At 35.3% G+C, this 23,617-nt stretch overlaps 4 protein-coding genes across 5 annotated transcripts; 1 reads left to right on the forward strand and 3 right to left on the reverse strand.

Moving 5' to 3' along the window:
• Positions 1–34: 34 nt before the first annotated feature.
• Positions 35–8,087, reverse strand: LOC143913163 (uncharacterized). Its single transcript, XM_077432802.1, has 4 exons — positions 8,080–8,087; positions 466–559; positions 274–399; positions 35–201 (listed from the first exon to the last, which is right to left on the reverse strand). Exons 1-4 carry the CDS (start codon positions 8,085–8,087, stop codon positions 109–111), a joined length of 321 nt encoding a protein of 106 aa, XP_077288928.1. The 3' UTR covers positions 35–108.
• Positions 1,487–7,694, reverse strand: LOC143913162 (uncharacterized). 2 transcript variants are annotated; one of them, XM_077432801.1, is made up of 12 exons: positions 6,989–7,694; positions 5,880–6,912; positions 5,743–5,798; positions 5,046–5,153; positions 4,743–4,908; positions 4,546–4,673; positions 3,454–3,605; positions 2,903–3,365; positions 2,678–2,831; positions 2,482–2,604; positions 2,208–2,393; positions 1,487–2,131 (listed from the first exon to the last, which is right to left on the reverse strand). In XM_077432801.1, the coding sequence occupies exons 1-12, from the start codon at positions 7,559–7,561 to the stop codon at positions 1,941–1,943; spliced, it is 3,333 nt and encodes a 1,110-aa protein (XP_077288927.1). In that variant the 5' UTR covers positions 7,562–7,694; the 3' UTR covers positions 1,487–1,940. The 2 variants fall into 2 exon arrangements, with proteins under 2 accessions (XP_077288927.1, XP_077288926.1); XM_077432800.1 differs by having other exon boundaries at positions 5,608–5,798.
• A 4,505-nt stretch (positions 8,088–12,592) lies between the features above and the next one.
• LOC143913849 (dnaJ homolog l(2)tid, mitochondrial-like) lies at positions 12,593–19,227 on the forward strand. Its single transcript, XM_077433869.1, has 9 exons — positions 12,593–12,874; positions 15,297–15,511; positions 15,585–15,824; positions 15,895–16,063; positions 16,143–16,237; positions 16,311–16,469; positions 16,549–16,620; positions 17,276–17,489; positions 19,016–19,227. The coding sequence occupies exons 1-9, from the start codon at positions 12,709–12,711 to the stop codon at positions 19,207–19,209; spliced, it is 1,524 nt and encodes a 507-aa protein (XP_077289995.1). The 5' UTR covers positions 12,593–12,708; the 3' UTR covers positions 19,210–19,227.
• A 477-nt stretch (positions 19,228–19,704) lies between these two features.
• On the reverse strand, positions 19,705–21,739 carry RfC4 (replication factor C subunit RfC4). Its single transcript, XM_077433870.1, has 4 exons — positions 21,317–21,739; positions 21,019–21,240; positions 20,088–20,324; positions 19,705–20,002 (listed from the first exon to the last, which is right to left on the reverse strand). The coding sequence occupies exons 1-4, from the start codon at positions 21,614–21,616 to the stop codon at positions 19,778–19,780; spliced, it is 984 nt and encodes a 327-aa protein (XP_077289996.1). The 5' UTR covers positions 21,617–21,739; the 3' UTR covers positions 19,705–19,777.
• Positions 21,740–23,617: the final 1,878 nt, after the last annotated feature.

The raw sequence follows: 23,617 nt of genomic DNA on the forward strand, positions 1-23,617 counted from the left end.
TTATTTATATGTATGGTAGTGCAAATTTATCCTCACGGCAACCTATTCGAAAAAGTACTTAATATCTTGTATGCTAACATTTTCAAACAAAAAATTTAACACATTTAGTCAAAACTCAAAATCTGTTATCTGCGGTATGTTTTTGCGAAGACACTGTATGACGTGATCTGCAGCCTCGCATTCATCTTCGCTATTCGCCACCTGAAAATACAACAAAAAAAACGTTCAAATATATAACAAAACTAGCATAATTCGGTTTTTGCAAACATCAACCTCTTTTTCACAATTGTTGGCAATCTCTCTCATCTTGCCCATCTTTTTAGGATCTGCCAATATAAATGGAGTGACGGCAGTCAGGAACCCTTTCTTCGAATACTTCTTATTGGACATAACTCCGGCCTATAAAACAAGCCGTGTCTATACGTTCATTCTTCAAGTATTGTAATTTTCAAGAGTTTCTAATACCTTTTCGAGAATACACGCTACGGCACAAGCAGTTTTTCCCTTATAGGGTGGACCGTACCTTATAGAATTCATTTCTTCCATAGTAGCGCCCACACTTCTCTGACAACTCTCTCCGATCCTTTTAATACCTCGCTTCATCGATTCGGTTACTAAGCCTAAATAAGGTAAAATGTGACCTGTAATGTACGCAAGTTTCGAATTGGTTTTTTAGGTAATAAATTAAATGCATACCACCAGCTTTTGTAAGGGAGACAACGGCGATGAAGGACAATACGAAAAATAAAAATTTCATCTTTTGACGTGCACAATAAAGCTGCCTGATTTGAACTGGGAATAGATATTGATATTGACTCGGGTGCAATTGGTCATCATCATCATTTTGTTGTCTATCATATCCGATCGGAATTATGATTTTGTAAAGGATTTATTACTAGATCAAGCACAGTGATAGTGTTGATTATATTCAAAATTATTCGAGTATGAAATTCTTGGAAAATTTCATACAAAATAAATTTTGTTTTTTCTTTTAGAATATTTAGTATTGAAAATAAATTTATTTTCTTAGATAGTTACATAATAATTTTATTTTCAATTGAGATATATACATTTTTACTCATTATATACTAGCTGTATTACCCGGCTTCGCTCAGTATTTGTAATATAAACCGCTTAAACATGGCTAATCTATGTAATAGTAAACATTTCATTAAATTTATTTGAATATTCATTTGTTCGATGACGTCACGGATTTTACGAACCAAATAAAGTCTCTTCGAAATTATATATTAGATGTATGAGTATATATGTTTGAAAGTGAGCGTGACAGATTATTAAACCATGTAATTGTGCAAAGTTAATATCAAAATAATTACGATGCTTGTTGGATGACCATATATTATACTGCAATTATGTTTATATATATATAGAAGTTTGAATGAATAAAAAGAATTAATCGCTGCTTTGCGAATACATTTGTGTGGATATGCATGAGGATGAAATGATTATTGAAATTGTCTGGCAATAACAGTATTTGTAAATATATTTTTAATTTGTACACAATTACACATACATACATATAAATAATTATAGCCAAAAAAGATTCTTAAATAAAATAATCAACAATAGATAAAATAATACCGGAGTACGTCAAATACAATAAAATTGTTTTACACATCAAATTTTATTTACTATATAAATAAAATAAATTATGGAATATTAATTTCAAGTATAAAGATATATTTTGCAATATATCATAAGACTCTTTGTAAAAATTGACTAGAAAAACTATAATTTAACTAAAACTTACATTATGTATCGTCAAAAGAGCAATACAATTGTGTATTTCTTTAGATGAAAATAATTTCTAATGTACTGCTAAAGTCTCTTTAAAATCGGTAAACTCTAAACGGAATATTCTGTACATGAAACAATTATTCATACAATATACATATGCCAAAAACATTTAACTACGTATTTTAGGCCGACGGCGGTGGGGTCGATACGCATCCGTTGGCGGGAATAGAGCACGCTTTTAAGAAATGTAAAATAAACACGTCCAACAGGTTGAATATCAAATCTCGATTTACAAGTTGATAGTTAATCGATGACAGTATAGTTTGCACAGCTTCTTGCATTTTATCTTTTCCCAAAATCGTACAGAGAAGGTCTGAAACACGAAAAAAATCAAATTTAGATCCAATGATAGTAATACATACATGTAACTAACGGGCACAAAAGTCTACCTGGTATAATTGCCATCAATTCGTCACACAGCATATCACTTTGAATAGCGACACGTTTAATTGCATCCGCCGTAGGAGATGTCTTTGTGGGGGAGTTATGCAGATCGCGAAATATACTTATTATCTTATGTTTCAACCAAACGCTGAACGCTTTTAAGTTGTCTTGTAATACTTTTTCTACAGCTTCTATTACATTAAAAATTTACATATATGCTGTCAAGTGAGCTAATATAATGACGAACAAATAAAACATAATTTATTCTGAATATATTACCACTGGTAGCAACACTAGCGCACTTAACAAAGACATCTTTTTGCATCACTCCTCCGAATACTATAGATATTATTTCTATACAATTGTGCCAAAGAGGACATTTATCTATAATATCACCTTCATCTAAAATAACGAATCAAAATTTATGATAAAGAAATTCAATACTTGATCTGATAAAATTAAAATAAATAAAAACCCAAATCATCTGGTACTAAAGGTGAGGCAGATTCTCCATCGACGCTGCTAACAGGAAAACTATTCACTCCTATGGTATCTAAAGAGTCTTGGGCTGCTTCTACGATGCAATAACTTCTCCTTTCTACCAGTAATCTCCCGATTAAAACACTAGCCTGTGAATGTGACATGACATGTTTAGATACAAATCATTCATTAGTGAAATATTACTAATGAAAGTACTCGCATCAATATTTCCTTTAGTAAATATCCAATTATCTTTTGTGATTGATGTTGTGACTCCTTGTTTGTCAATTGTACTGTTAGAGAGGTCTGTTTGACCCGCTACGATATCTGACGTGGTATCTCCACCTACGGCCGTTTTAATACTATTAAAAACACCGGTGACGGTTCTTGTGAATAATTTGTCGAGCCTCTGGATGTTGTTTTCTTGGAGCGGTAGGCCGGAATTGAGGAATTTCTGATTCAAAGCGTCCTCAGCTTCGACGAGGTCGATTGAATTTTGTGATAGTATCGTAAATCCGTTATCAGAGTCGATTGAAGATATGGAAGGAATCTCTTCTGGTTTTGTGCTGTTGTATTGATGTGACGCTACTTTGTGCATGGGAGAGTTGTTGGAATTTATTTTCGGCGAAGTGGATAGTCTTGTTTCATTTTTCATATCAGTCATTAAAGCTTCCTCCGCTGGTCTATGATTGAAAATATACACACATATGTATTAGACAAACAAATGAGTGAAAAATACTTTCAAATGTACACTTTTTGTAGGGAACATACACTGGAGTAATATCACCAGTTTTTTGTTGTAACAAATATCTAAGTTTTGCTATTGTAGTTGCAAAATCTTCGACCTCTTCGTATTCGTAATCCGGAGACTCGGCACTTGGAATAATAGGATCTATTATTGTCACAGAGAATGGTTCAGCAATCTACAAATTAAATAATTTATTTACAAGATATAGTATGAGTACATAAGTTTTATGACATATGGCTCGGTGGTTGCGTTAATGTTTAGCACCGAGAGGTTCCGGGTTCGATCCCAAACTAATCTTTAATACTGCTGGTTAGACTTCGATATTTGTGACTCCAAGTCGATCGTTTCTTATCAGAGTTTGCCAATTTATGTAATTTTTATTGAAACGGTTTCTCAAATTGGAAAAAAATCATCCTACCTGCTGTCACAAATATCTGAATTTGATTTATGTAAAAATGTATGTACAAGTCTAAATCTTCAGCCTCTCAAAATACAGAGATTTATGTAATAAAAATGCTGCAATGTTGGTAATTAATTGTCTAGGAAGGCGCATTGGGGTCTACCTGTCAGGCTTTTCTGGTATATATCTATGTAAAAAAAATATATGTGGCATGACAGGAATTACCCCCAAGGCGACTGTATTTGGCCTGGACTTGAACCCACAACCTCTACTGCTATACAATAGCTCTACCAGTGCACTATGCTGTAGTATAATATGTATAATATTGTAACGTGAGGACATGATAGTATCCACTGTCTAAGTGCATTCATGGGTGAACAATAGAGACCCCGGATTAGACTAATGGGACTCAGTAAGTGCCCGCACAAAGGATACGCTGGAGTTCTCACAGACTTGGGCGAGTGCGTGCGTAAACAAAAGACTCGCCAGGGTAGACCTTTAAATGCCTAGACTATTAATAGACATATAAATGGATCGGGGAAGCTGTGCTGTGCAACTTGTCCTTTATAATGAGGTACACACACAGATTATTCTGGGGTGAGCGGTGGTTTCGTGTGGTCCTCCCGAATCGTTGAATAAATGCTGTGAAGCGACTTTGGCCTTTCATTTGGATCCTGAACCCACCCCTACGCAACAATATAAGACGAAATATTACTTTAGGATTGAGTGGTATATTGTCCATTGTACTGCTGGTAGTTTCACTATCTTGACTAGTAACTCTTTGCTGCTTGACCAAATGCAAAGGTTGGGACGGTGTATTGACCTTTTCACTCTCAGAAATATCTAAAAAGTGATTTTTTTTTATCAATGCAAATTATAATTAAGTAGAATTAACAAATTTATTTTAATTACCTTTTTTAATAGGGATTGCATTGATTTTTTGTATGTCTAGTTTTATAGCCGTATCATCGGTTTGACTATTTTTTCTGCTCGAATTTAAAACTTGACCAATTGCAGCGACCAAGTTATTAGTAGATGACTCGGTAGATGATTTATTGTTTGAAGAATTACCTTTTTCCTATTAAAATCAATATAATCGATTATATTTTCAATTTAATACAGCTCTGAAATTCGTATCTTAGTGGATATATAAATTTAACATTAAAATTTGTTATCAAATATGTAATGCGAATTTAATTAAAAAGAGTAATTCACTTTTGTAGCATCTTGAAGAGATTCTTGAAGTCCGGTCAGACGTAGCCCCTTTTTAAGTCCAGCAATTCCAAGATCTAATATACCTTCCATAACACCAGCTGCTTCATCCTATAAAGTGAAACTGGATTAAAAACGGCAATTTTCAAATAAAACAAAATATTTTCATACGTACATTTATACTTACAAAAAAATGTAAGTATAAAAACAAAGCACACATATAATAAGTATTTTTAATTTATTCAATTCCTTCAGTGATAGAAAAAGAAAAGAAATTCAAATAAACACTACAAAGTAAGTGATTTAAGAAGAAAGACGAAATATTAGAAACAAGGATATGATGTTTAAGTTTATCATCACTGAAGGAATTTAACTAATCTAACACGGAATACAAAACCACATAAGGAAGACGGAAGTATGTATGTAAGCGCCACTACGCATGCGTCAAACATATGTAATAGAGTATATGTATGTAGTCATCAGCAGCCGAAGGTTCATTTGAAAGTAATGTTTCCAGGCAAACATCTACGTGCAAACAAAAACACGTGGAGAGTGTCAAACCAACCTGCAGATCACCAATTTTATGTTTGGCTTGATTAACTGTGTTCTTTGAAATGTTTTGGAGCTCTTTCATATTTTGCATTCCCAGGGGTTTTGATATGCTAAAATTAGGATAATTAGTTGGTGTATTAATTTGTACCGTGTTTTTAGGCGGACTTTCTTCGACTAATTCCATGTCCAGGTTATCTTCCTCACCTGAAATCAATAATACAACTCATTATTTATGAGATTATATATAAATGAAGCTAGGTAAAATATCATAATGACAACACATACCAAACCAAAGTCCATGAGGAGTTTTGGCTGAAGAACTCGTAGACGTAGTTTGATTGGGACTCCAAATTTCATTGGATTCGGGGGCGTCCGCTTCCCACAATCTCCCAAGACGAGATTCAAATCCCATTTCCCCATCCAATGAGGCTAATAAATCTTGGCCCAAACTAACACACTCTAAATCCATATCGTTATTCCAAGTCTTCATACTTCCGTCCACCAATCGATCATAAACCTTGACTTCGCTGGTATTTTTCGATTTTGCGTTATTCATTATAGGGGTGTGATTCATTTCATAAGAACCCGATGCAGAATTTGCAATGTTTATAGGTTGTGTTATTGCATTGCTGATTTTTTTCTCTTGATTTACATTCGGAATATTTTGTAGAACGTTCTTGGCCGTGGCCTCTTCAATCTCGGCTCTTTGTAATATCGGAGCTGTACTGTTCGATATCAAATTAGTGAGAGCAGATTCGATGGATGTTTTCATCACTGCTGGTATGTTCAATTCAGGATTGTATGCCTCTTTTGCTTCCAATACCATTTCTTCGGATTCAATCAATACCATGTCATTTTGACTTTGTGTGGGAAGTTTTAAGGGTTCTATATTTGGTGTCGATGTTTGTTGCGATGTTTCGTATGATTTTTCATTGTTTTTCGCCAATCCTCGCATAATACTATGTCTTAACCATACTGGATCTGATAGACAATTATTTATAAAAGCGTCCAATCTTTTTGCTAAAATACTAGCAATCAATGTGGCATGCGGTGTATCCCATAATTCCCATGGTAAAAGTTCTTTTAGTAGGGCTTTAGTAACACAGAGACAATGACTTTGGGTCGACTTTGACTTGCTCGTTGTAGCATTTGAATTTCTCTGTGATGATGTTGGGTGAAATTTTCTATAACATTCTTCCACTGTGCTTTTGTTAGACTTTTCCAATCGCTTAGTGGATTTTTTATATTCCTTTAAATGGCGCAGGAAAATTCCAAGTGAATCAGAAGTGAAATTTACAACATTGATGTTGGAAAAAGTCTGAAATATATTTTGACGGTAAGAAACATATTTTTTAAATAAATAAAAAAATTGATAAATATTTTAAATTGATTACTTGGAATGTTTTTACGACTATGTGATCCAAAAACTCTTTGCATGCAAACGGAAACGCAATTTCCTTGGACACATATTGTGAATACCATGACCAGATGCACTTTCTTTCGATTACACTCGATATAATACTGGCGCTCTCGCAATCTATAGCTTCGTCTATTGCGTCTTTCGTTGGAATATTTTCTTTTTTATCAATGGGTTTGGTGTATATTTTAGGATATACACTTGATATCATTGTACGGACACGATTTGAATATAATATTTTTGCAAGAACATTCTCAGAATGTGGTTTCAGTGGGTCGTTTTGATTCAATAGAAATTGTATTTCGTAACATGTCATCCATACGGAAGAAACGATCAAAATAAAAGTGTACAAAAACAGCCATATGTTGTAAGAAATGTGCTGAAAAATTATATTATACAGAAAGACCGACAAAAGTAAACCAGATGACGACACTATAATTTTTTCACACCAGTTATTTTGATTCCACATTTTTAGCCGATTATTTAAATTTATGATTACTAATTGTATATATTCGTTGGCGGGGAGATTTTTGTACGAATTTTCAACCATACGGTTCTATATTGGCGTACGATAACATTTTCGATTAGGAGTATCAAAATTTGCAACACAATCAAAATGACAGCAGGTATAACGGCGGCTGTCAAACTCTGAGCCGGTGGGTGCTGCCACTACTAAAAATAATGAATCATCAGTGTGTACACAAATAAAAATCAATACAAATTATCTCCCCACTGATTTTTTCGGTTAACGGACTACTAGTCATATGTGAACCAGTCACAGGACAACCGGTCGCTCTAAATCGGTCACACGTGATCATCCGTCACACTAAAACTGGTCACACCCTAAAATCGGTCACGAGAAAACTGATTGACCGATTTTAGGATGTGACCAGTTTTAGTGTGACGGGTGATCACGTGTTACCGATCTAGAGCGACTGGTAGTCCTGTGACCGGTTCACATTTGACTAGTAATCACCGAACCGATTTTTTCAGTTATTCATTAATAGTTATGGGGTGTGCTTATATTTTGCGCGTGATAGAAAGGGCACATTTTCAAATAGACGAAACTGTTCCATGAACTATGAGATACGGTAGAAATGAAACATCGGTGCTGTTGTAGACATTTGAGAGGCATTCTCCCTATTTCAGATCTGACCAGGGTAGGAACATGCATGTCATTTGATGAAATAATATATATTTTAATCAAGTCGATAATTCATTAATAAAAGTTTAGACCAACAGAAACTACAATACTGTTACGTACGCCGCGGATTGAGCGAATTGCACTTAGATCAACGGATATCTGTTATCGGATTAACTAAGTGCATGCACTTACTTCCAAGGATTATATCTGGACTCTAAGTGCATTTAGGCTAAACAATGACCGTTATTAGTTATTTCTCAGAATCGGTACGGGGAGACCCAATGTCGTGGAAATACATATCCGAATACGTGACTATACAACAGGTAAACAGATTAGGAGTCCTGAGAGATCTACCCTTTATAAAGCGGTACGTAGGCGATATAATTCATTCTGGACTGAGCACTGACAGTGTGTGTATCTCCTGGATCATCAATAAATGCTGTGAAACGACTGTTGGCCTTTTACTTGGATCCTCCACCCACCCCTACGCAACAATACGTTTAAAGGTCTGTTCATACGTATCCAGCACGACCCGTATCCTGCAGGTGTCCTGCAAGTGCGGATACTATTCTTTGGTACATTATATGGACGTATTCATACTCCATTCGCGCATGCGCATTTACGCATTCATGCGCGTCCATATAGAATGTACTAAAGAATACTGTCCGTACTTGAAGGACACTTGCAGGATTCGGGTCGTGCTGGATAGGTATGAACAGACCTTAAACATGTAGATCAAAAGCTTATTAAAAATTTTTCTTATAAAATACAAACAAAGCAGTCAACTTTTGGAAAAAGTTGAAATGACATCCTTGCACTTGTGCGTAATAATTTTAATAGGTTTGGTTATTAATCAAATTTATTTAGTATATATATATATATATATATATATATATATATATATATATATATATATATATATATATATATATATATATATATATATATCAGTGGCGGGCGGTGACTTTTCAAACAAGGGATGCTGTCCCTTGTTTGAAAAAAAAAACCGACCAATTTATTTTTTAAAATTTAATTTTTTTCTTCGTTCCTTTTTACAAAATTCATCGATAACCGCATCATAGAATTTTTTATTGTTTTTTAAATTTGACATTATTTTCTTTTCGATTGCAATTAAAGCAAGACCAGAGAGTCTTTCTTCACTTTGACTACTTCTGGTGAACGTTTTAATTCTTTTCATAGTCGAAAATGATCGTTCAGCCGATGCGCTCGTGGAAGGTATCGTACAAATTAATTGTATTAAACTAAATACTTGTTCCAAAACGTCTATTAGATCATCTTTCACAATTAATTCCTTTACGTCATTTATAGATTTCAAATGAAAATCTTGCGTTGAGTACATGTAAATTAATTCGCTTTTTAATTTCATAAAATCAAAGTATTTTCCATAAGTTAGGTGGAGTGATTTCAATAGGAAATCTGGAAAATTATTTTCATATTCTTTAAATTTTTTGACGTTAAAAAATTCGAGAAATTTTAAATTTTCGATATCTCGAAATCGATTGGTTGTATTTACTGAAAGAGTTTCTAAAATTTCAGAATAGTGAAGTTTATACGTTGTTTTCACATCTTCTTCACATTCAGCATATTTTCTTTTTCTATTAAAATTTTTAGTTATTACTTTGTTCCACAATGAATCAAAATCGTCTTTTTTGTTATCTAAATATTTTACAAATTTTTTAATTTCACTTACGCAATACGATATGTCAAAGGTTTTTTTTTGTAAAATTTCAAATAAAAAATCTGCCGAATTAAATATTGCAGAAAATAAATGCAAATTGAAATTGAATTCAAACTCTTTTAAATAACGATGAAGGACTTCAGCATTTATGACAGCATCAGTATCCCATTCGTCTTCATCATTAATTATTTGATTAAATATTTCCATTAATTCTGTTTGATATTCTAATATCATATTTAAAATTTTGCTATTGTAGTTCCATCGTGTAGGGGCAGCAGTGGGAAATCGTTTTTTTATTTGACAATCGAGAAGGGAAATTCTTCTTGAAGACTTACAAAAAAAAGTTGAAAATGACAACATACGGCTGAAAAAACGTTTGCATCCGGATATATGTTTAACAGATTGCGACAAAACTAAATTCAATCTGTGAGCGTAACAATGGACAAATAAAGAATTAGGACAAATATCTCGAATTTTTCGTTGCACTCCATTATGCTCCCCGGACATTACAGCCGCTCCATCGTACGTTTGTGCAATTAATTTGTCCAAACAACCAAATTCTTCCAAGGTCTCACGTATGTGCTGAAAAAGAGCATTAGCTGTTCTATTGGGACTAACATCGACAAATCCAACAAATCTCTCCTGAATTTCATTGTTTTCATCTACATATCTAAAAATAGTAGATAGCTGAGCTTTGCGACTGATATCTGTAGATTCGTCCACAATTATGGAAACAAATTTTGATGCACGTATTTCAGTTTTAATCTCATCTAGCAAGACTTTTGATATTGCGGATACCAAGTCATTTTGTATATGGTTCGATAGTCCAGTAAACACCGTAGAGTTATCTAAATGAGTTTTCAATTTTATGTCTGATTCACTCAACAGATACAGCAATTCAATATAATTCCCTCTATTTTCCGATTCCTGGTGTTCAAAATGTCCTCGTAAAGGTTGTTCTTGTTTTGCTAAAAAACAGATCGCGCTTATTAATTTCGACAAAATGTATCTATTTGCAGTAACTTCTTTGTTGTGCATTTCAATATTTGCTTTAAATTGAGCACTTAAAAAATTTTCTATACGAGGTCCCTTTCCAAATTTTTTAAATTGAGCAGCAGAACATATGTGAGCTTGAGAACATTCATGTCTCTTGCGCGATTTACTTAAATTGTTTAGGTCAGAAAATCCAAATTTACTCCAGACATTCACTTCTTGAGAAAATAAAATACATGGCCAACAGAATAATTTCGTTAAGTGAGCACATCCACAAATCCATGAAATTTTTTCGTATGTTTCTGTGTTAAAATACCTTTTAAATGTTTTTGTTTTAGACTGAATATTTAATATTGGTGTGGGTTTGGGGCTCTTAACAATAATCTCCTTTTCATTAAATGGGAGAGAAGCAAATCTTCTTTTCAGCACATTTTCAATTAAACAATTGCAATTATTATTGATCTCGACGACAAGTCCACTCTCATTGTTATTTTCGATATCCATATTAAAGGCAATAATGAAAACTCGTAAGTAGTGGAACAGTAAACTAAAAATAAAGTTAGACGAAACTAATTTAAATGAAAACTTAATTCAAAAGTAAAAAATAACCAACTTACAGTATAAATGATTAACTTCGTCTAAAGAAATGAATCGGCTAGCTTTTTGATAAATAACTTGGGGCGTAGCGTGCGGAAATATCGATCAACAGCGGCTTCCAAGTGAAACTCAATAGATAAGCAAACAGAGAAACCGAATCCACCGTAGAGGTTAAACAAGTGTCAACGCGTCCGCGCGAATATGACAGCCTCATAGTGCGCATGCGCAAATGGGATCGGTCCGAACTCCGAATCCATGACGCGCGCGCACTTCACTCAGCGTCTACTCGCCAGCGTCACTCGCCTGTGGCCGGCCTATGCGAATGCGGCCTATGCGAATCCTTAATAAAAATTATCAAAAGATCCTATATAATGCATCATGTAACAAAAAACACGTGATATGTGAAATATATATCATATACTACATCATAATCACGTACATCACTAAGAATACATCGAAGCGAAATTCAAATATTTATTAAAAATACTCTTGGCTTTTTAAAGTTATAGGGGATGCGCCGCATCCACCGCATCCATGGACCGCACGCCACTGATATATATATATATATATATATATATATATATATATATATATATATATATATATATATAGGAAGTCCGCTGGGTAGTAGGGAGGATTGCAGGAGAGAGAGACAAGTAAAAGCGATCTCAATTCAATCTTATACGTTTATTTAGAACAATAGGTGATCGATGCGTGTACGCAACCGGCGCGTCAAGGCGCGACGTCTACTACTGTCGCCCGGACAAGGTTCGGTAGTACTAACCTTAACATTAATACTTACAGTGCATAATACCAACTGTTCGGCATGAGCCACATCATTATACATAATTATAATCATTTTATATTAATATCCTACTATATATATATATATATATATATATATATATATATATATATATATATATATATATATATATATATATATATATATATATATATATATATATATATATATATATATATATATATAATTAAATCGAAAGATAATTTTGTATATTCGTATTTAAATATTGGAAAATAGTTTCAAGATCATTGATTGGTAATTAATTTACCGTTTAAAGTGAAAAAATAAAAAATCCAGTGACGTAAATTTGGTCACACGATATTTCTAGAAAAAAATAGTGAATGGTCGTATAAAGTGAGCACTACGGCCATGAATGTCGCAACCCGCATGTGGTAGATCAGTTTGACAATCGGGGGGTTCCGGGTAGTTGCTGTCAGTTGGATTGTCGTCGAGGCGAGAATGGCCGGAGCTTCTGGACCGCGGCTGGCTGCGGCCGTCGCTGCCGCCGCTCGGAGACTCGGCCCCGCGCCCGCCGCCCCCCACCTCTCCCCTCTGTGGCGGCGGCTGACTCCGCTCGGAGACACCAACACCAACACCGGCACTGCTCGCAATCACAACCTCAACTGTTAGTTACGTCATTCGATTCACGTCACTCCATTTCATTTCTATTCTGACCACTTACTTGCTGACATTACTCCCTCACCACCACGCTCAAATGTCAATCGAGTACATAACCTCACACACGTTATCACACACACCGCACACTATCATTGAGACTGTTTATTACAATTTTATTTCCTTGAAAACATGTGGTGTTTCAAAAGTAACGCACCACACATCCTGTTTTAATCAATTAAAAATATTCACTTACAAAATCATCGAGCACATCGATCCCTGATAAACCAGTATTAAAATCAGTTTTGTTTTAAAAGTTCTATGTATACAATTATAGGTTAAAGCTCGATCCAAAGTCTCATAGAAAGATCCGCCAAAATCGCCCCGACTTCGCACGTCTTCCGCCCCTGGAGGCCATCTGGAGGCATCTCCTAAGATGGTTCGGAAAGCTCCTGATGTAATAGTTGATAAGGTCATGGGTACGGAACAAATATTGAACGTAAAAAGGATACTGATATCATTAATCGAAGAATTAAAAACCTTTAAGAGGGCTGTACACCCGAAACCTTAATTTTGTTACCGTTCCTTTCTTCGATATATATATTGAGTGTATGTATATATTGAGTGAATGCGACAATATATATCAATATATATATATATATATTGAGTGAATGCGACAGTTGCGCTTCGACCAGATAAAACGTATTTTAAATTGACAAAATCGAGGTTTCGTATTCAACTATTTTCTCCTCCAAAACTGGACCAATTTTTAAAAAAATTTCATCATCGGTATGAGAAAGATACTTTCTGTGCATCTATCGGCGTATTTTTTTTTAAATCGACCGTTAAATAAGCACGCTGGACTTGTTTCGTGGGTGTAAAAAAGAGGCGATTTTATAGATGTTTGGCGGCTCCTAGCTCCTATAAAAAATAATTAATCAAAAAAATAAAACGATAGATGCACCCCAATGGTGGATATCCATAGCATATTAAAAAATACTTTCTCTAGTGCCATAATTGAGGAAGGGAGAAGTATAGTACGTTTGTATGGACAAGACGCTGCTGTCCAGCCCTCTTAAACAGTGCATGCAGTAGTTGGCGAAACGTCGACTGATTAAGAACAGTTGTTTCTACAGGGTATGTGGTCGATCCACATCATTGTTAAAATGTGCACAAGTAATTGATGGCTTCAGAGAGGATACGCCAACTGTAACTTTCGAAGTTCCATCCATTGGTAGTCAATTTCCGCTCCGTACAATCATATTATTCATTTATTTGTGGTGCCAATACATCGCGAAAGGTAATGACCATAGATACACATAGATGGGCCCGACTTGTGATTTTGGTCTGAGATCTTGTCATCACTAACTGAGGGGTGCGGGGGGTTTAACTAGCCGGGAAGTTGGGGAAAAAAAAAGATTTTTTTCACATCCCCGCTAGTTAAACCCCCCCCCCGCACCCCTCAGTTATCGACGACAAGATCTCCGCAATCGACCTTTCCTACTTAGAACCTAACTACCTACTGAGAGATAGTGTGTATACGCCAAAAGGGAGACCAGTATAAAGTGTGAGGGCGGATCTATGTATTATACATCTATGGTAATGACCAAAGAATTACAAGTTTGCACTGGCAATACTTTCTATAAGACCCCCGCATCGAGCTTTTACCTAAAAAAAAAACAATCTGATGTAACCAAGCCACGATTTACCTGGGTGACCGTGAAAAAGTCGAAAATATTCGTCTTATCATCATAGAAGTAGAATCGCTCTCAGCCTCCAAAAATGTTGCTACAAAAACTCTGCACAGCAGAGTTTGTTCATTGTTTGCTAAACTTTGTCTGTCTCTCTTCTGACTTTCCGTCTCTCTCTTCGATGGCTCGCTTTTAGACGGTACTTTTGTTGACAATGACCATTCTATGCATTCTACTTCTATGTTTATCATGCATACATATGAAAAACGATTAGTATATCAGTGGCGTGCGGTAAAACTCTCTCTCCCCCCGTCATACTTCCTCACTTAATTTGCGCAAGCAGAATACAACAGGAACAAGAGGAACAGGCTTTTCCTCCCGTATCCTGCGCGCGCACATTAAACAAGGCTGTATGACCAAAAGAAATAATTTCACCGCATGCCACTGATATATATTATATATACATAGTAAGTACCGTTTACCATGCACCCTTTTTTTTTTGATCTTTCGACTCAAGATTTTTCGATCTTTGCCTTCCGATATTTGCTTTTTCGACCTTTTCACTTTCGGTGCCGTGAGGTAGACCCGATTTACCTATATATTTGGAAGAGACTAATGCCAATATATATTTAAACAAGACAGAAAAATGTTGCACCAACTAACACGCTCCTCGAACGACTTGCATCTAACTACAGATGTATGACGAGCAATGAATTAATTTATTCATATTTTTTATTCCAGACTCGACGTATTTTATAAGACGCCACATTCATGTATCGCAAAACGTTCGACAAGCTAGAAAAGATTATTATAAAATATTGGGTGTTGCCAAAAATTCATCCTCCAAAGACATTAAGAAAGCATATTATCAATTAGCCAAACAATACCATCCAGATACAAACAAATCGGATCCCAATGCTGCGAAAAAATTTCAAGAAGTATCGGAAGCATATGAGGTAAATATTGCTCATACTTTTACATATCTATAATTCAATTGTAAATGTTAATTTGAAAAACTCTATTTTATAGATTTTGTCAGATGATTCGAAACGAAAGCAGTTTGATACCTTTGGGACGACAACTGATGATATGGGTATGGGTAATGCCAGTCGTGGTGGTCATCACGGCTTCGATCAAGCTTGGCAGTTTAGAAGTACGATTGACCCTGAAGAATTATTTAGAAAGATTTTTGGCGAGGCTGGCTTCAGAGGTCAACCAACTTATGATGATTTTGCAGAGTCTTCTTTCGGTTTTGGCGCTGCTCAAGAAGTAAGTCCTAAATTCACCAACAATTTTAGAAACCTGTATTTTTTTGCTCTAATATTAAGTTTTGTTATAGACTATAATGAACTTGCGATTTACTGAAGCAGCGAGGGGCGTTAATAAAGACATAAAGGTTAATGTAGTCGATACATGTCCGAAATGTCGCGGCTCAAGATGTGAATTGGGAACTAAACCTGTCAGGTGTACTCATTGTAACGGTACAGGAATGGAAACAATAACCACAGGTAAAATTTTCGTTATGCAAATCTTTATATGTATTTGCATTGACTTGGATGCAGTTCATAGTTTATTGATGTATTTCAGGGCCATTCGTGATGCGATCTTCGTGTAGATTCTGTCATGGTACTCGAATTTTTATCAAATTCCCATGTCTAGAATGTGAAGGCAAGGGTCAAGCTGTAAGTGATGATTCTATATTCATTTCTATATGTGGATGATAGCGCACGTAATAGTATTTTATTAAAATAACAGGTTCAGAAAAAAACTGTAACAGTCCCCGTGCCGGCCGGTGTTGAAGATGGACAGACTGTACGCATGGCAGTTGGAAATAAAGAAATTTTCATTACATTTAGAGTTGAAAAATCCAACTACTTTCAAAGAGACGGCCCTGACGTTCACACCGATTGTACTGTAAGTATATATATATTACGATTATTAAAATTCCAATTGAATACAACATATTTTAATGGTAAATTTATTATTATTTTAGGTCTCGGTAGCCCAAGTGATGCTCGGAGGAGCTGTTAGAATACAAGGAATATATGAAGACCATACTATTCAAGTTTGTACAGCTAATAATGATCAATGGCGGATGATTGAACTCACTCTTATCTCCATTGCACAGATTTAGTGTGTGTGTGTGTGTGTGTGTGAAGGAAGAGTTCCACTCTCTGCCACTGTTAATGATAATTACTGATATATATTTAATGTAAAATCACAGGATCTCGAGAGTTTTTCATGTAAATCCTAGCATTTGAAATAGTGAAGTGGAGAAAATCCGAAGATTACTTGTAAACACTTCCATTTAGGATTTTTAACAAATCATTTTGAAACAGTTGCTAGTTCGTTTTGTTTGATTGTGCTTTTAAAGTGAATGTGTTTTATTTTTAATTATTCTTTGAGCGTGTAAATTTTAAAATATTCAGACGATCATATATCTTGCATAATTTTAATTTTTCAATTGAAATTCAATTTTTGTACGATATATGTGTGTTGTAATGGGTCAATATTTTTAATTATTTAAATGATGGCGTATATAAGTATTTCTCAAATGATAAATGCTAGGATTTACTAAATTTTGATATATAATTGCAACAACTTTTTAATTTATTTAAATTTTTACTGTTAATTTCTTTATTAAGAGACTTCTGATGTGTATTCTACTTGTATTGAATTCACTGTTTATTTGCTATAACAAAATATTAATATATTCATAGATTCAACCTGGAACTTCATCACATGCTGTCGTTCGATTATCCGACAAGGGTATGAAGAAAGTCAATATGCATGGACACGGTGATCATTACGTGCATATTAAAATAGCAGTTCCAAAATCGTTGTCAAAAAAGCAGAAGGCACTGATTCAAGCGTATGCGGAGATAGAAGATGATACACCTGGACAAATTTATGGAGTTGCATACGATAGAGATGGTAAGAAAATTCCAAAAACTTCTGAAAATGAACCTTTAAAAACGGAACAAAAGGAAAGTGAGAGTTCAAAAAAAAAATTCACTGAAAATGTGGCTTATGTAAACAGGGATAATACCGATGATCCGTTTGGGAGAAAAGATAGACCAGAATTTATCAACAACATTTCAAATATGTATGAATCCGACCCGCGACTATTTGCTGTAGGTTTTTTTGGTATAGTTATGTTTGCGTATCTGCTTTGGAACATAGATAATTTCATGGATATCAATCCAAGTTCAGGTCAAGAAAGAATGTCAGGTTATACTTTCTTTATAAAACCCGAAGGGGCTTTTGAAGAAATGCCCACTTTAGAAAAATGGAAAAATGCGAAGTATGGAAATTCAAAAGACGCCTAACTTCAGACTATAGTTTTTAGCATGTGTATACATGCATTTTAATTATATAGCATAGAATCAATATAAAGTTTTAAATGCCGACATTTCATGTAAATGTATAAAGACAATGTTTTCTTAACAGTTTAAGGTCAACAACTTTAATTCGAAATGTTTTTTACCATATTAAATATTTATATTGTCCTGTCAGTATAAAACAACAAATCTTGATGAATTGTTTCAAAGAAAAGTGTACGATATTGCAATGTAAAATCAATAAGAGGCTTATAAAAATATATAAGGCGTTGTAAATTTGTCTAATATAAAATATTATTATTTACATACCAGTTTTACCTGTAATCCTACCATTTTGCAGTGCATTTAATTTATTTCTATTTGTATATACGTATATATATATATATATTTATGAAATCAAATTGTTTGTATAAAATACGTTTTGAATATATACTTAGATTTAAAATGAAAATTTGTTTTATTTTTTCCACATAAATAATATTTCGTATTAGTCATATTATATTGTTACATAGATGAATAATAAAAAATCAGTAATCATATTTATAGTGTTCAGTAGGATTACGGGTAATATAAGTTAATGTGTATGTATAAATTTTAATATGCAAAAAAGGGGATGTAACATATTAAATAAATTCTTCTAGATTTTATCAACTGAATTAATAAAAATTTACGAGATTACAAAATTTTTTAGAGAAAATTACAATACTTTATACAATTTACAAGTCTATATAATATGGTAGCCAGGATAGCTCCGAATTTCCGAACTACGCCTAGTATTACTTGGATGGATGAAATTTCAGAAAAAAACTTTCATGCAGTTTTGCTTTTTGCTATATTTATTACGTATGTATTTTGAAAACTGAAATTACGTAGTAGATAAAAACACTGTACGGGGTTGAAAATTATAAAGTAACCCTTCAAAAGGCTCTGACTCCTTTCAAAACCCGTCTACGGTCTAAATTAGGGTTCCTTGAAATAGTACACCAAATTAAGTGGTTCTTAGTTAAAAACTAAGCGATAAGTACATATATTTATAAACATTAAATTATATATTATATGTATGTAAATTATATATACATGTATAATATGATTAACTAAAAATAAATTTAATTTTTATAGGTGGGAAAGTTTCTATTGCAGAGCCGCATGAAATAGTCGATGCTATTAAAGAAGTTTTAAAAGATAAAAAGTCTTTACCCGAAGATGCCCATGCGAAAGTTTCTAGTGAAAATGCTAATGTAGATTCATCAAAAAGTGAAAAATCAGATAAACCAGAATTCAACGAATTGAGAAAAAAAAAAAAGAATGTTTGAGCTTTCCATTCAACAAAATCAACAACTTAATCGAATAAATAGTTTATTTATGAACAATTAAATCCATCTAGTTACTTTTACACATACGTATTTGATAGCTGTAGTACTGAGTTTCATACCACACAATAAATATTCGCTTTACTGGTTTACATATGGTAAGCTTTAAATATTCCAAGTGATGACGATTGGATGTTTAATTTTATTTTAAAATTTTCTACGTATATTATACATATATATGTGCTGATGTAGGATGATTTTCAGACAAACATTTGCATTCGTCTAACAGTGCAGTGAAAAATTTACAATAAGAAAATTTTCTATTTCTGATAATGCAGTAAGTTATTGAATAATAAGCATGCCTATTGGAGGAGTTGAATATCCATTGAAGCTTTTTATATACACAAATATTTTACAATGTTGTAATAATTGAATAAGTTGTTCATAGATAAAGTATGTATGTAGGGGATGTTATGTATCAGTAATTAAAAATAAAATACATAATTATTATGACAATTTACTTGTTTTTAAGACATGCGTTTTATTATCAAATTATTCCAATACATAAATATTATGAGATAATGTTACCTTTTGAAGCTTGGCATAATTTTGCTAATAAGCCTGACATTTGCAACAATGAGTTCAGTCCCTCGATGATTTTCATATGTGCAAAACCGATTTCTTTTATGAAAACCAACTTGAGTGTTTCGTCAATGTTCAAATTTTTACACACCCTAAATATGTTTCCGATTATATCTTCAGCTGCATATCCCAACTTCCAAAGTTTAGACATGACCTAAAATAGAATGCAATCAAGTTTTCATTTGATAATTCTCGCTTATTCTAAAAGTCAAATCGAATTGCTTTAAAAGAACACTTACTTTATAAGCGCTGTGAATATCACCTTTGGTGCAATATTCTAACATATCTTTGACTAGCAACGGATGCGGTTCATCACAAACTTTAAAAACGTTTTCGCCATTGACATGTCCAAAACCGTTGGCAGTGGATTGTAAATTATTGAGAGCCTGTCGCAAATCTCCTTGAGATGTAAATACAATAGCTTCCAAGCCATCTTCTGAATAGGTTAGGTCTTCTTTTTGGCAGACTTCAATAATCTAAACGATAAAATTCATGATGAGATTCAATTTGGTGTGAAAGTATGATCTAAGCTAGGGCTGCCATAATTGTTGAGATCTACTATCAACAAGAACTACTGTTGAGAACTACTATCAACAAACTTGCAGTTCTATTTCAATATTCTTAGATCCCGAGCTATTTAGACTATCCTAGAGAAAGGAAGTGTGAGGTAAAGTGGATGGATAAACAAATGTGTGATGACAGTTTTAGCACCCACCATAGAAGTAGAATAGTCATTGTTAACAAAAGTATCGTCTAACAGCGAGCCATCGAAGAGAGAGACAAAGTTTAGCAAACAATGAACAAACTCTGCCACACAGAGTTTTTGTAGCAACATTTTTGGAGGCTGAGAGCGATTCTATGCATTCTACTTCTATGGCACCCACAGATTTTGAAGCCTGGGATCGTCGCTCTCTTCACACACCTCTATGCATACGATTAAGTAATTGCAAGTCACCCGGTGAATAGGTCGAGGATAGGATTAGTTCTTGGCCCCTTGTCGCCCTTACACCTTTCATTCTCACATTTAACTGTTTTTCTTTCGTTGTTTTTGTCTAACTGACTGCTATATACATATAAAACCAGGTGACTCATGGACCAGGACACGGGGACATGTCCCGGTTTACCGGGAAGTATGGCAACCCTAATCTAAGCATATGTATATGTATGTACTTTTGCTAATATCTGTGCATCGGTAAGTTTTGAGAAGCGGATTAAAGCACAGCGTGATTGTATGGGTTCGATAATCTTTTCACTATTGTTGCAAGCGAGGGCGAAACGAGTGGTGTTGCTGAATAACTCCATGGTTCTGCGCAATGCTTGTTGTGCTCCTTCAGTCATGCTGTCGGCTTCGTCTAAAATGATCATTTTATGCCTTCCAGGTGGGAGTGTTACCTGCATTCAAATAAAACGATATATACATATGCACATGTTCCAAACAAAAAATACAGCTTTGTAAAAATATACTGACTTTCTGTTGGGCGAACATTTTGATTTTGTTTCTGACGACGTCAATGCCACGTTCATTCGAAGCATTCAACTCGAGTAGGGCTAGTTTGTAGTTGTCTTGTAGTAATTGGCGAGCCAGACAATGCAGTGCACTGGTTTTTCCGACCCCTGGTGGACCAGACAACAGTAGATGAGGTGCGCCACCGCCATCGGCTAAAGCTGATAAGCGCGACACCGCAGCTTCATGGCCAACTACTTCACTCAATACTTGAGGACGATGCTTTTCAGCCCAAGGCACACCACTGCAACGCGCTGCACTCATTTTATATTCGGTGCACAACTTCACTCTGCTCAAACGAACTCCAGCTGTATACCTGTTCGCGCCAAATTAAACGTCATCGAAATGCGTTTGACGAGTGTTGCCATGCTGCACTGAGCTGTGTGCATGGCTACAAAACAAAATTAAGTTTAATATTTTTTCTCTAACCATTTGATCCCGGTTAGTTCATTCCTATATAAATGTAGGCGGGGGTAGGTAGTGTTGACCGTATCCCAGCCTAACGAAACACTGTTGTGTTTGTTTGAATAATTTATTTTTATTATGTAGTTTTGGGTATACAAGTGTATAAAAGATTATGTTGATGAAGCGGGTATATTCTGGAAGTTCTCGAAGTGGCTGGATTCGGCTGTGTTCTGGAGCGGTTATTCCATGTTGGTTGTCTGCTGCTGTTCGGCTGCTGGAATGCGGTTCGTTCCGTTTGATTTGTTAAGGTGGAACATTCTCGAATATGTGGCGTCGTTCCACTCGATTTAGTTTTTATCACCCTTTGTTCCAGTGAGTCTGGATGTTTGTTCAATGGGTTACAATGTAGTTGTTGTTTGTACAACTGCACTTTAATGGATGCAGGTGTTCTTCGACTTCGCGTCGTTCCGCTTGATTTGTTGGGGTGAAAGTTTCTCGACTCGAAGCTTGATGACGTCAATGGTTGAGCGTGGGAAATGTATCCTCCGTCGGAATAGATGTTTCGATTGCGGTAACGAGATTCCTATAGAAACATTGCTTTGTAAAAGAAACAATTCTATAGGACGGATGATTATGTTTTGACCGTTCCCCGACTTATTGAAACTCAGTTGAATATATCAGAGGATATTTATTTATGCTTAGTATCAGGGCCGCACCTACCATATGTACAAATGTGTAACGCAAACAGGCGGCCGAAAGAAATAAGAGACGAAAAGAAGGTTGAGTTGGTCATCGAAAGAACAATGTCCTAGATTTAGAATTGGAGGTGTAGGAATCTCGTCATCGTCATCGTCATCGAAACATTCGAGAATATTCCACAACAACAAACCACATTCCTTGCAGAACTCACACACGTAAACAACCCGTGCACTTCTTGGAATCAATCGCCAAATCCTTCGAGAATGATCCACCCTTCACACTCGAGCGGAATGAAACCCAGACGACGCACACCTGCAGCCATTATATTAAACTCAAGTGGAACGCCCCTACCAGTCGAGCAGAACCAAAACGGTCGAAACACGCCGCCACCATTAAACTACATCGAGCGGAACGGCGCCAATCGTTCCAGAAAAGTCCACCCCATCGACAAAAGCAAATTCCTCGCTTACGCATCAACAACCACCACCATCGATCAGGTGATTCCAGAAACACTATAAAAGGAGGTACAACCCAAACAACGCCAGTCGACCCACAGCAGCAAGCGTCGACACACAGCAGCAGACCAGTCGACATCCAGCTCCTGACCAGCCACCACTTCACTACGCGGACTTGGAAGATCAACCAGCCGAACGAGCCAGCAACACACTGCCGTATCCCGAGACCTTCCGAACATAGCCGAACAACGAGCCAGCAACACTGCCGTATCCAGCGACTTGCCGAACATAGCCGAACAACGAGCCAGCAACACAATGCCGTATCCAGAGACTTGCTGAACATAGCCGAATGCCGAGCCAGCGACACTCTACCGTATCCAGAGACTAGCCGAACATAGCCGAATGCCGAGCCAGCAACACTCTACCACATCCAGAGACCTCTGAACGACACACGTTTGCCAACAATTAATCATACTTGTGTATACCTTGTTACTACCAAATAAATACCATATCCAACATATAGCTGTATTTAATACCGAACACAGACGAACCTGTCTATAACACATGGCGGACTGGTGGTGAAGAAGACCTTCACAACTAGATTAGTCCCCATAGAGGGTAAAAACACTATATTTTCATGAATGAACTTGAAAAGATTCAGTCTCTCTTGTCGCCTGGTCCTGTTCAGAACTAAAAGTTTTGGTTT

This window comes from Arctopsyche grandis, chromosome 6 (genome assembly GCF_051622035.1).
Source record: "Arctopsyche grandis isolate Sample6627 chromosome 6, ASM5162203v2, whole genome shotgun sequence".
NCBI classification, from domain to species: Eukaryota; Metazoa; Arthropoda; class Insecta; order Trichoptera; family Hydropsychidae; genus Arctopsyche; species Arctopsyche grandis.